The sequence below is a fragment of the Phyllosticta citribraziliensis genome (assembly GCF_038025025.1).
Source record: "Phyllosticta citribraziliensis strain CPC 17464 chromosome Unknown J3D65scaffold_11, whole genome shotgun sequence".
In the NCBI taxonomy this organism is placed as follows: domain Eukaryota; kingdom Fungi; phylum Ascomycota; class Dothideomycetes; order Botryosphaeriales; family Phyllostictaceae; genus Phyllosticta; species Phyllosticta citribraziliensis.
In genome coordinates, this window is record NW_027117348.1 from 1,321,478 (window position 1) to 1,334,448 (window position 12,971).

The 12,971-nt window shown below is 56.7% G+C and overlaps 2 protein-coding genes across 2 annotated transcripts; both read right to left on the bottom strand.

The window, feature by feature from the left end:
- Positions 1-7,464: 7,464 nt before the first annotated feature.
- Positions 7,465-7,923, bottom strand: J3D65DRAFT_103996 (uncharacterized protein). The gene has a single exon (XM_066793658.1). The coding sequence runs from the start codon at positions 7,768-7,770 to the stop codon at positions 7,507-7,509; it is 264 nt and encodes an 87-aa protein (XP_066652048.1). The 5' UTR covers positions 7,771-7,923; the 3' UTR covers positions 7,465-7,506.
- On the bottom strand, positions 7,751-11,276 carry J3D65DRAFT_104023 (T-complex protein 11-domain-containing protein). The gene has a single exon (XM_066793659.1). The coding sequence runs from the start codon at positions 10,939-10,941 to the stop codon at positions 8,077-8,079; it is 2,865 nt and encodes a 954-aa protein (XP_066652049.1). The 5' UTR covers positions 10,942-11,276; the 3' UTR covers positions 7,751-8,076.
- Between the last annotated feature and the right edge of the window lie 1,695 nt (positions 11,277-12,971).

Consider the following 12,971-nt stretch of genomic DNA (forward strand, 5'->3'; position numbering starts at 1 on the left):
TGAGGGCGTTTGTTTGGCGCTCTGGACTGGCAATGGGGTTTGGGGTACTTGACCGATTGATCTTTATTTGGCGTTTCTTTGTCCTCTCTTGTCTTTTTTCCCTCGATTGAGTCGCATTTTGCATCTCTTGCAGCGGCTTACTTCTTGGTCAACCCTTGGGCGACGAGTCGCCTCGATCAACATCACCACCACCAACATCCCATCGAAAGCCTGCAAATGGCTGGCTGGCGGCGTTGGTTGGTTGGTTGCGTTGCCGGACCAATCTATCCATGTATCTGTATGATACCGCTCTGTTGTCAATACATTTCGACCATTGGCATCGCGTCCTTGCCGGCGGGCGGGCGCGGACTGGTCGCATCAAATCACATCTCGTGTATCGACTATTGAGCTTTGACGGTGTATGCTGTCTTTGGTGCGTGGACCCGTGTCTGTCGTGTCGTTGATGTGCCCCTTGTCGTTTGATCTGTCGCTACTTACCGTATGCATGTGCTAACGGGGACGCGCGGGGCCGCGAGCAAGCTGATTGTGCGGCGGCGAAGGCGAAGGCGGAGGCGGAGGTGCTTGAGAGGTTGGTGTCGTGTGGCAAGTATGTGAGATTGTCCCACTTGCGGTGGCTACTGTAAACATCTCATAGTCTAGGATCTCTCTCACCCCTCCCTTCCCCTTGTGCCGTTAGTCTAGTCGATACAGCTGGCTCCGCGCTTACAGTACTTTCTCATCCTCCCAGACAAACCATCTGGCGTCTCCAATTAGCGCCGACGCAGCAGGTACGCAGCCGTCCTCCTTCACCACCTTCACTTACCCGCTGCGGTGTACAACACTACTGCTACTGCTGCTGCTGTGTCACCAGCGCAGCGCGGCACAGCGCGGTGGTGTAGTGCTTTCGGCAGCTGGCCGGCGGCGGCGGTGGGCTGCATATGGTTGACGCATGCAGTGCACAAACACAGTGGGCGGCGCGTCTACCCGCGATTGCGTTTCAGGAGGGCTGGCTTTGTGGGAAGGGAAAACTCCACTCATTGGGAGGGCGGAGGGGGGTGGAGGATGTTGGTTAAGAGGTGAGCTGTCCTGTCCGCTTTCTATCCTTTCTGGGTTTGAAGTTGTTGCTTTTCTCCTTCTTTCGTCGGTTGTTCTTCTCTTTCTCTTTCTTCTTCTCTCTTTACACATCTCTCTCGTATATATATTCTCTGGGCCTTGGCTGAGGTTCACGCGTTCAAAAAGCACGGCGACTGCGCGCGGCTTTGCGTCTGTTCTTCGCAGCATTTTAGCTGAGCGGAGGCCAAGGCTCTGCATGTGCATGCGCTTCAGACCTCAAGAATCCACAAGGACCGGCTTGGGCTCTCGTGTGCTTTGGCTGTGGGGGGACTCCATCCAAACCCCCCAGTTATCTACGGAGGATGGAGACGCAGGTGAGTCGTATCCTCCTGGCACGACAGAATCGCCTTGGACTTTCGAATTGACGTTTTCCTCTCAGCCAAAACCTCCCACTTGGGCGAGCTCGAACGACCCCAGGATCACGTCTCCGGGCTCGAGCAACAGATCCGCAGCATTCTAGGCGACAGAAGGCTCTGAAAATCCCACTTGGGTAGCTTTCCCCCGTCTGTTTGCTCAATTGCGAGACTGACCTGACCCAGACCAGAAGCGCAGGAAGCCAGCAGAGCTAGCTACAGCCGAGGGCCACTGCGTCCATGACCCAACTCTCAGCCAACGAATTCCCGTCGCGGTTGCGGAGCCTGCTACCACACTTGGGAACCTGGCTCCTTCCGGGAATTCGCAAGCTGGCCGCTGCTAGGGATGTTGTCAAGAACCCTGCGCCGCCCGCTCGCCGTGGCCAGGCGCCGTACAACCTACCTTTCCGCGCCGCTCTCCCGCCGTGTATATAAACCCGCTCTACACAGCCTCGAAAACCTGTCCGGGGCTTCCACTCGTTCAACCCTTCAGCATCCTTGTCCTTGCACGGCTACTCAACGGTCTGTGCCGTGAGCGCCTTCGAGTCTTCTGCAGGACCCTTAACGGCAGAAGACCGTAAAAGGGCAGGGCGATGCCCTCGGCAATATCTGCCGCGGCTCGTCCGCCGCTGGTCTCGTCCGCTGCGGGATCGCCATCTGCCACTGGACCACGAAAACGAAGGGTACAGGGTCAGCGCGGTCCAGCGCCCCTTTGTCCGACTGGACGGTCGCTTTCGGGCCCGGGACGACTCGACCAATTCGACCTTCTGGTCTGCCATGGCGGTCGACAAGGAGAATTCGACCAGCTCAGTCGCCAAGAGAGTAGCGAACCCCGTCGAGAAAGCTCAAGACCTCGTCCAGAGAGTCGAACTCGCCAACGCTCTTCCGGATCCAGACATTTTCTCGCCCTATTTGGCCACGGTAGCTCTTCGCCTGACTGAGACGATCGGAGCGGTTATTCGTCCGTCCCATGATGCGATCACCGTTTGTCGGCCAGCTCCGCCAAGCTCTTCCGGACGGCGGCTTTGTGACTTGTGGGTGCGCAAGAGGATGTTTGAGAGTGCCCTGTGGGATGCGGGTTTGACTGAAGAACGCGGCATTGCACGCGCTCCTGGCTGGGCTTGCTGCATCCATCAGGAGTCCTGGACTCTGGCAGGACTCAGTCGAGCCCGCCAGGATGACACCGACTCCTCGGCCAATGTTGCGGACTACGGGTCGGCACCAGCGCCCAGTGACAGTTTCGGTGACTACTGTGCGGATTTCAGCGTACCCGCCTGGTGCACCGTCGCCATGGGCGTCTGGCTGGAGCTCAGCGACGAGCGTGCCGAAGTGCGTTGCGTGGTCTGGTAAGCCTCTCACTCTGGTTTGGTGTTCCCTGACCAACCTTTCAGCAGCTCCCAGAGATCCAAATGTCCTCTTGGCGCTCCCTCCGCACAGCTTGACGACGACAACCGTTCGCGTTTGTGGGTGGTGCTCTCATAACCCATTCTTCGCGATCAAGCATGTCGTTGTCACTCCTCAGCAGCCAGAAAGCACCGCGCTGCTGCATCCAGAACCGCAGCGGTCGCGCCGGCGTCCAATGTTCACGAGACCGACGTCCGGGAATGTTGACGTGCCCCCAGCACGTCCAGCTGGACGACTTTGTCCGCCGCTTGCTCGATCGGGAGAGCTCCCACACCAAACGCCGGGTGCTCAGCTCCTGCTACATAGAATGCTCTTTTACCAGCCTGAGGGTCAGCTTTCACAGACCATTGCCAACGATGCCGAAATTACCCAGCTTGCAGCAAAAGAGTTGGTGGCGGCAGACCACCAGCCGCGAGACTCCTCCCCACCATCCTCACCACCGCGGAGAAGGGGACTCCACAGGCGAACCCAAACGCCTAGATCCAACTCCAAGAATAATCTCGCTGCGGCTGCTCTCTTGGGTGAATGGCAGATTCTACCACGTCATGGTCGGCTCGGACTGGGACGGCGCTTCGAGTGGTTCGCTCATCTGCCGCTATTACTATCTATTGCCTGCCGTGGGCACCTGTCAAACTCCTGTTCGATTCCCCAGCCTCCTTCCCTTTGACGAACAACGCTTGCCTGGATTCTCGCTGCAGCTTGGCCTTTGGCGTGAGTGGTTGAGGATTCGCTTCGCCGCGACTTCTCCGGCTCGCAGGACAGGTCTCGCATGGTCGTCGAACGCACTCTGGCACAACTATCGAGTAGCTTCGAGATGAATCGCTTCACGGAATCCTACTCCAGCACGGCAAGACCGAGCTGTCCAAGCCTTGGTCACTCCCTTCGTCACCAAGGAAGGACCTTCTCAACGACGTCACGGCAAGCGCGGCATATTCCGTCCTCACGACCATGCACTGGAGTTTCCCGAGCCAACGAGCAAACGTCATCACTCGAGCACTTCTCGCGGGTCCTCCTTTCTCATTCAACCACTGATAACCTCCCCAGTATATACACCATTATGTAAGTCGCATGCCCTCAGTCTTTTGCACGGCAATGTAGACACTGATTTGTTCAAGATATATATCAGATGTGGGCCGATCTGACGCTGTTCGAGCTCCTCATGCACAGCTCATCGGGTCGAGCGAGCAGTGGGTCGTTCGGAGCAGGGGTGGTGATTCGGTAACGCAGTTCTTGCCGTGTGGTACTGTTGAAGTCCTACACCCAGTGCTACGGCCGAGCGAACGTGATGCTCCATCGCCCATTCTCGTGGAGTTGCGCAGCAGTTGCTCCGGTTCATGAAGTCGGTGTGGTTTCCCCGAGAGCGTTCGACTACGGCACTTCTCCGTGGATGATACCACTCAGGCTGGCTACCAACGACGAGGCCGCAGCGCCATCCCCGCTGCTGCTGCCAGCATGGGCAGACGCCATCTTCACCGACGCTTTCCGCGCCAAGTATGCTCGAGACGACGGTGACGGCGCAGACGACGTGGTTGATTTGGCGACTGGGGATTTGGTACAAGACCACGGTTATCTTCAATTTTCCCGTCGATGCCGACGAATTTGTGGACCAAGTGTCAAGCCAAAGGACGTCATTGCTTTTGGCCGTGGCAGGTGCAATCACGATCCACAAGGCACATGGCGCCTCGGTTGACCCCTCGCCACTAACAAATTCGAAGTGACTGGTGGAGACTCGCCTGATCAGTCGTCTGTGTCTTTCAGAAGACAAAATGTTTACCCATCCACACTCTCCTCGTTTAGTCGCAATGCCAGCAGATCCCATGAAATTCTACTGTTGTGGCGCTCCTGGAAGCAGACACAGCACCATCTCTGCGTCGATTCAGCCACCTCCTGGGTTCACGCATACACCAAAGCTATCAAGTGGCGCTGCTCTTGTGCACCAGATCGGCAACCACCCTCCCTACATCTTCCTTTCCCTCATCATCAGTATATATACGGCACTAGTTGCCATCTTGCGAGCAACTGCTGCAACTCTTGCGCGACTGTAGCCAGACGCCCGAGTCCATTTCCGACGACGAAGAGCCGGAGCCTCTGGTCACAGTCACAACGACACAGACCACTTTCAGGGGAAGCAAGGGGACCATGGGCTACTTCTTGCAAGCGAAGCGGCCCCGAGGTTGACCAGCCCAGGTAGCAGGATGTTGGGACATGGTTTGGGACACGGTGTTCCCCATCGATGAAGAACCTTCACGAAGGGACCAGTGACCATGACACAGTCCAGGCTACTCTTGCCATCGGAAGACTTGCTCAGGCCCACCAGCATTGCATCACCTTCACATCCGAACTCCGCAAACTGGATCCGGATGCCGCCAGCCTGTAGGTCGCTCGACACCGAGACACTCACGATGAACTTCGACCATACTCACAAGTTCGTCCACAGAGCCAACTCGCTGATGTCCACCTTCGCACGCCACAACATCACCGTCCGTGAGCTCAGGTACGCGGTGATCTCGCTGGACATGCTAGCTTTTGACACTTTCGGGCAAGTCCTGATTCGGGATACCTACGAGCGCGAGCTGAACTACGTTGGAATTGATCAACAACGCTACGACTATGATGGACCCGGACGCTGATCTTATCTACACGCACGAGGTCAACGACATGCGCAAGCGCATCCGCGCCCACGAGTTCATCCAAACCCACGCGTTCCTCCAACACGCCAGCACCACTATGTCCATTCTCGCAGACTCCAACATCTCAGTCGGCGAGCTGATGGACACAGTGGCCCCGCTCGAAATCCTAGCGTTGGATGCGCACATCGAAATCCACAAACGGTTGAAAAACATCCAGTACATGATCAACATGATACACCGCCAATCCCTCACACCAAATCTCGTAGTCAAGATTTAAAAAACTGCTCAAGCTGGTGCTGAAGCCAAAGTTCGGTTTCACAGACCCCTTTTTCACCCTGTCTTCGTGCATCATCACGTCGAAGAGACTCGGGCGCAACCAGACCGTTGAAAGCCTTCTATGATCCCTGCTGGCTTCGCCGATCCTTATCCCAGCGCTGAAGACAACAGTATATACTCAAGCCTCTTTGGACGCGTCATCCGCTGGGTTCCTTGCGGCGGAAAATGTCCCGTACTATCCACGCAGACTCCTCAATGCTCTGGCCTTTGTGATCGATCCATATGTTCCGCTGCCCCTCGAAACCCTTTGCTGGTTTCTGTCCAGATTCACCAACTGCATGTACCTCTTCATTGACATGTCCCTGAAGTTGATGCACTGGGTGTTGCGTCTGGCGAAAGAGCTCAACGCCAGATTCGATATCTTCCCGACACTGAGCGGGTCCCCACCGTACTGGACCAGCCAGCGCCGAAACCCGAGAGATGACGAGGCAACGGGCACTCGGCTTGCTCTGTTCCTTCTCTACAGCCGAGCACCACTGGTAGTCCTTTGCCCGGTTCTCCTCCGACTGCCAATAGTGCCAATCCTTCAACTATATACTATACGACTTTCTCCACAACCAACCGTCTCCGACATGGGCCCGAAAACCGTTCCTGTCACACCCGGACCGAACCAAGAGGTAAGTCTCGATAAACCGACGCCCTGTGTAACAAGATCTTACTGACGTGACTTCGGTTTGGAATTGCCAGTGTCGTCTCCGGAGCAAATCGCACAGCTGGCGCAGCTCATGCAGCGCTGCACTGGAACTTAGGAAACAAACTCTCGATATCCACACCTCGTATATATATCTTTGATCGCCGCCGCGCTTTCTCGACGGCACTGCATTTCGACTCTCTCGCAAGAAGAGAGATACATCGCCCCAGGTCAAGCAACAGTCTACCCGCTGTCCCCAGTCCTTCCAGCCCACATCAGAGAGGCAGGAAAGGACGCTGATGGCTGGGATTCTGGAAAGGCCAAGACCGATCCTACTTGAGGTGGAAGTATGCACTGGCACGAATTGTCAGGACTCCGATCTACAGTTTGACGATTGCTGCCCGGGGAGGCGGGGAAATGGCCAAGACTCTGACAGAGATGATGACATGGCAGAAAAACACAGCAGAAGGACATTGGCAGAAGAAAGTTGGCAAAATCACAGACAGACAACCAATCAATCAATCAATCATTCAAACCATGCACATTTTCCCACCACATTTCCAACACGTCCACCTTGCACGCCAACCGTCAGACAAACCACCCTACCTACCCCCGCAAATCCCAACTGAATTTTGACTAGTGGCGAGGTCATTGGCAACACTCCGTCATTTTTAGGTAGACGGGATGATGAGTCCAGGTGCTTGCGTCGTTCAAAGACGGACGAACTGCCGCCAATCACCCGATTGGGGGCACCAGTCAGGCAGTAAGTACCTACCGTATGGATTATTTGAGCACCTCGACCATACACGACATTCACGACTCGCATTTATCCACTACAGTACGAATTCAGGATGATCAAGAACAAGCGAGCGTTCAATTTCACTTGCCTCGCCGCCTCCCAGGCGCAGCTCTACCACACGCATACACACACGTACAAGGAACGCTGCCATTCTAGCAGCGACCATCAGGGACAATAGCGCCGAGACAAGTACGGACTGGCTGGCTGGCTGGCTGGCTACCTGATTGGGGACAGCTACTAGCCCGAATACTCAGTCGCAGTCTAGTCCAGTCCATTATACAAAGACCCAAAAGACAGAATGTCCAATAACAAACGACAAAGCCGACGCCGCCGCCGACGACGACGATGACGACGACCAAGTGCGCAAACAGTAGACAACGGGCAAGGAAGGGACACAATGTCGAATCGAGATGCCGAAAAAGACGGAAAGACAAAGAAAGCGGGAAAGACAACGAGAAAGGGACAAACTAATCCAATTGCCGCGCCGCGACACAGCCTTCGTGTGTCGCAGCGCATCCAACCCATGTCACCACCCGCCTAGATAGTATTGCGCCGCAACGCCCCGTGGAATACCGCATACCGAATAGCAATCAATCTGAGTGACCGAGACCTCCCCATAATGAAACTGAGATGATCGAACAGTGGAGAAGGGGCAAGAGAGAGGGTAAGGAAAGAAAGATGGTGCGTCTTGAGGAACAAAGCATAGCGGCTGGTAGCACCTGGAGAATTGCGGGAAAAGAGCCCGACAGCAGGCAAGCAAACGAAAGTAGAGCACAAGTTTGCTTCCTCGAGTGGGATTTCCCCGGGCCAAAACTGGAGAATTGAGACACTTTACGTCTCGCGCTCACCCATCTCCACCTCTGCCGCAATCTTGTCGTACCACGAGCCATGGGCGCTGCGATCCACCTCTCCAATGCGGACGAGCAAGTCGACCAGCTCGCCGACCTGGCTGACAAACTCGGGCAGACCACACGTGGCCAACCCGTCGCTGGCGCCCGTGGCGGCACGCACACGCTCGCCAGACGTGCTCGCCGAAATGCGGCCCAGGACGTGGTTCTTGAGTCGGCCAAACAGGACCTTCATGACGGGATCTGTGAGGCGGCCGCCGGCGGCCTGGTGCAGGAGGCGGGTGACGGTGGCAAGGAGCTGGGCACGCGTGGCTGGGGGCATGACGTGGGCAGATTCGAGCAGCGTCAGCACCTTGTTGGGTATGGAGCCGTCGTCCTTTTCGTAGCCGTTGTCGCGCAGCAGCGTCCACATGCGTGTCGCTTCGGGCCTCCATTGCGAACGCACGTCGCGGCGGAGCAGGTTCTTGGTCGTGAGGAGAATGGACCCGATGGCCGTGATGCGTACTGCATCGTCGCGGATGCGTGCCAGACGAGCTTGGTCGAGGTGGAGAGTCTCGGGGACTTCTTGCTCCTGGAGGGGAGGCGTGGCGATGGCGAGGTCGACGAGAGCGCGGGCGTAAATCTTTTGTGCTGTTGGTGCCGCCCCGTAGATGGGATCGCGGCGGTCCGTCTCCGTAAGACAGGCGACGCTTGCGCTCCTAAACCATCGTCGCGTCTTGGTCAGAGTAATGGTGTGAGAGAGCAGGTCCTGCTCAAACATGCGCTGCTCGTAGCCAGGCGCTTCCTTGATCAGGGTTGGCGCCATTTGCTGGAGCAGGTAGTTTTGGTAGTCGAGCGCAAGCAGGTCAATGACGTGAAGCAGCTTGAACAGCTTGCCAATCATTTGGTCCAGATCCCCGGTTTGCTCCAGCTCTTCGGCAAGGGCCTTGACTTGCACGTCTCGGAATGGTGCGCAGAGTTTGGGCAAAATGGTGGCCATGAAGGAATAAAACTTCTCGTACGAAAAGACGCCCTGCGAGGCTTGCTGCTGCACGAAGTCCGGGTCCAGTGCGTCGGAGATGAGCTTGTACATCGAGTTGCCCGGCTTGAGCAGCCGCAGAATCTTGCCGCGGATATTATCAGCCATGGCCGTCGTCCACGGCGCTCCCTCGCCACGCTCAAAGCCGCGCTTCATGCTGTCGCAAATCTCGCGGTTGAGCGCGTCTCGCAGCTCCGACGGCTGCTGCTCATCAATGCGGAACTCCTTGTCAATCGCCAGCTCGTGCACCAGCACGCGGTTAGGCGGCATTGGCGAAAAGAGCTTGGCCAGGGCATCCGACTGAGAATCTTCACTGCTAGCCCCATTGTCAAAGGGCAGGTTTTCGTGGAGAACGTGCGAAGAGACTTCGCTCTCTTCGTGGCTGCTAGACGCTTCCGAGGATTCACTTGCGGCAGCTCTGGGTCTGACATCACCAACGGGGCGTCTCCGGCGATCTCGAACCCTCGCGCGCCTGCTTTCGTGAATGGCTTTTTTGATGAGGGTGTTTGCCCTGTCGGGCCCAGCAAGCTTGCGAATCTTGCTGAGCAAAATGACTTGGTTCTCGCGGATTCCTTCCCGGTAGTCGTTGGCAACTTCTCCGCGAGTTTCGTCTTTGACGCTCTGCCATATCGCGTCGAGATTGACAAATGACGCAACCATCATTTCAATCAGGGTGCGCGAGTCTTGAGATTTCCAGTCTGCAAAGGCCGTGACGAATGCTCCGTGAGCGAGTGATACGGTTTCCACCAGTGTCGGCGGGGGTGTGTAGCGGTTCGACATGCAGAGCTTCGAGAGAGCAGATTCGAACGAGATGATCAAGTCTGTGGCTTTTTTGATTAGGTCCTGCTCCAGGTCGCCGTCTTTGCTGCTGAGCACTTCGGCAGGATGACCAAGAATCAAGTAGGCGCTGAGAAAGGTTCTGACGGAAGCCGGGTCCTCGCCAATTGGGCCACTGGGCCCTTGTAGGCCAAAAAAGTCGAGCACCTTGGCCGCTGCTGACAAAACCTTTTCCTCGGAAAGGAGAGAGGATATGTCTTCAAAGCTTGCGTCGTGCACCTTGTCAATCGACAGCCCAAGCTCGAGAAGAACCTCCACCATGTGTCGCCTGCGCCTGGTGCGCCAAGTCCTCTGGATGCGCCTGGCGGCCGTGTCGTCGTCCATTGTAGATCGCGCGTCAGGGGGCGCCTTTTTAAGGTCGCTCGAGGGCACGCTGGCCCCACGCGGCCGTCGCTGATTGCGCTTGTACTCCTGACGCCTACGCTCCGCTTCTGCCAGCTTCTCTTGCATTTCTAAGCGATACCGCTTCTCCTCGGCGGCCTTGCGTTCCTTCATGTCTTCGGCGACCTTTTTGGCGCGACGCACCTCTTCGGCGCACGCAGCAGCGACCTGGGCCAGGTGCTTTTCCCGGGCCTGCTGGGCAGCCAAGGCCTTTTCCTCGCTGTGGGACGAGCGCGGAGAGGCTTTGGCTAGGGCGGCTCGTAGGCGGACCTGTTCGGCATGGGCAGCGCGGTCTGCCAGCCTCGCCTTGCGGCTTTCGAGTATGGATGCGCGACGCAGGTGTTGGGCGACATGGTTGCTTTGGCTGCCGCCGCGCAGGGACAGGCTGCTCTGGTGCGAGTGGGTCGAGGAGAGAGAGTTGCGACGCGACGATGCGGCGGAGGATTTGCGGCGATTGTTTGCGGGGCGGGAGAATCGAGCGGCGATGTGAGGAGGCGGCGGCGGGGGCGATACGACGTCGTCTTCGGACGTGTTCATGGTGTCTGAAATGGCGTCGCCGGTGTGCAAGTCGGCCAGCTGGTCGGCAGCCTCGTCGGCGACGGGCTGGGGCATGGCGGAGTGAAGTTGGTGGGAGTTGTTGAGCGGGAAGGGTCGCTCAACCTTGGGGGGCGGGGCCAAGCGTCACAAAGGAAAAGAGTCAAAGAGCGACTTTGTAGCAATGATATGGACAAGTGAAGTCTTGCCGCAGTGAATGAAGCAAGGCGGGTATCAAATGTCAGATTGCATGTTTCCAGGCGGTGGCTGGGCTGTCATGACGGACCACCGAGGGGCAGGCGCATGGAAGCCCACCAGCACCAGCACCAGCGCCAGCGGCCCTGCTGATCAGCTATTTTGGATGCCCAGCGCTGCCTTCATTCATCCCTCTCCTGTCCTTGTCCACATCCATCTGACCTCTCAACCTGACCCGACCTGACCTGACCTGACGTCCAATGTCTCCAGGCTGGAGTCGCGGCGTGGACCATTCTTTTCCCCTCGCCAATCTCCTCGCCGTCGTCGTCTGTCAGCAAGCGCCACCTCAGTAATCCGCCATGATCTTCACCAAGCGCCGTCGACGTCCCCACCTTGCAGTGCCCAATGCTCCCTATCATCACGCGACGACCCAAATTCAACACCATCGTTTCCATCTCTGACGCAATCGCCGCCTGAAAAATCACCTGGATACCAGGCTCGTGAGTCAGCCATGAAGCCATGTCTCATTCGTCGCCGACGTTTGCATCCTCCGCCATTGCGCATTTCAAATCACGGCCATCTCCACCTCTGCTTCTCACTCGAGTCTGTCCCAATTCAGCATGTCAGCATACGACCTGTCCAGCCATGAACCCGACTTGCAGAAAAGAACATGTCCTCTTAAGAGAGCAGACGTCATCTCACCCCAACCTCTGCAGCCACTTTGAGCCTCCGACCTCGCAACACGACCGCTGAAAAAGTCCCCTTGCTCTCAACAATCTCCCCTGGCTACATGGGAGGCGGATCCTCCTTCCTTTTTCACGTCCCAGTCCGCAAAACCTTCCCTGCCTCCAGGCCGTCGTTGGTCCAGAACTGTGGTCCTCAGTTCCGCCCGGCAAGCGAGTTGTCGAGTCCGAGTATCGCGGCACAAGCAGCCCTGGTGTCCCGCATTAGCTACACCAGTTGTGGTCGCATCCGCGGCTACTCCAGGTTTTCGATCCTCCTCAACCGTCGGCACGGCAAGACAGGGGACGCGTTTCCCTTGTGCGCAGGGATTTGAAAACATCCTTGGTATGCAGATTGACCAAGATTCAATCTAGACCACGGCGGAATCGTCGGTCGTTTGCCCACCTGTCGAACACCTGCTGAGCTCGTGCACGGAATGCTCGTTTGTACCCGTTTTGGTAACCATCTTCCGGGGTTGGAAAGTGGTCGTCTGTTGCGCCAATCGAGCACCCGAGGCTGGGTAGCAAAAGTCGTGGCACGCGCAGCACGAAATAGGCGAGCGATGGGAGCATTTGTACGCTACTGAAAGGAAGCTATCGGTCGTCGTACGCAACGTCATGCAGTGGAGCGTGGTGGCTTGAGGACAACAGTGCGGCTTTTTCGACTTTGGTGTGCGAGGTAATGGGTAATCGCACGAGTGGAATCCATGTTGCGTTTGCCGTCGGTAAGTACAAGTACCATTTGCCGGACGTGATTTAGTACGGCCTAGAACTCCGAGTCCTCGACGAAAGAGCTTCGCTTCAGGTAAGGGGTCAGAAGACGGAACTTCCTGGCGCTGGGTGTCGTAGGTGCATAGGTCGGCGCAAAATGCGTAAGTGATAGGTAAGTGGTGTGTTGACTGCTACATCTCGATTCGTCCGTTGCACTCTTGCAGTAGTCGTCATTTTCCTTCTTTTCGTCAAGTCAACTCGCATGCGTTTTCAGTGGCACCAAAAGGAGATCAGTGCAAGCTAGAGGCGGTATCAAGAGAGACTATGAGACATCAAGAGCTGGGGAAGAAGTGCACCACGGACGATCAGGCTTCCTCTGTGCGCATACGACTCAATGCCTTTGGCCAGCATGGTACCAACTTCCCTTTTCTCACCGCAAGGGTGGTCTTGCTGGGCAATTGCTCATTGATATATATTCCA

Bases quoted from the DNA above. Each gene is read 5' to 3' on its own strand.
- J3D65DRAFT_104023 (XM_066793659.1), bottom strand. From the start codon at position 10,941: ATGCCCCAGCCCGTCGCCGACGAGGCTGCCGACCAGCTGGCCGACTTG.
- J3D65DRAFT_103996 (XM_066793658.1), bottom strand. From the start codon at position 7,770: ATGGGTTGGATGCGCTGCGACACACGAAGGCTGTGTCGCGGCGCGGCA.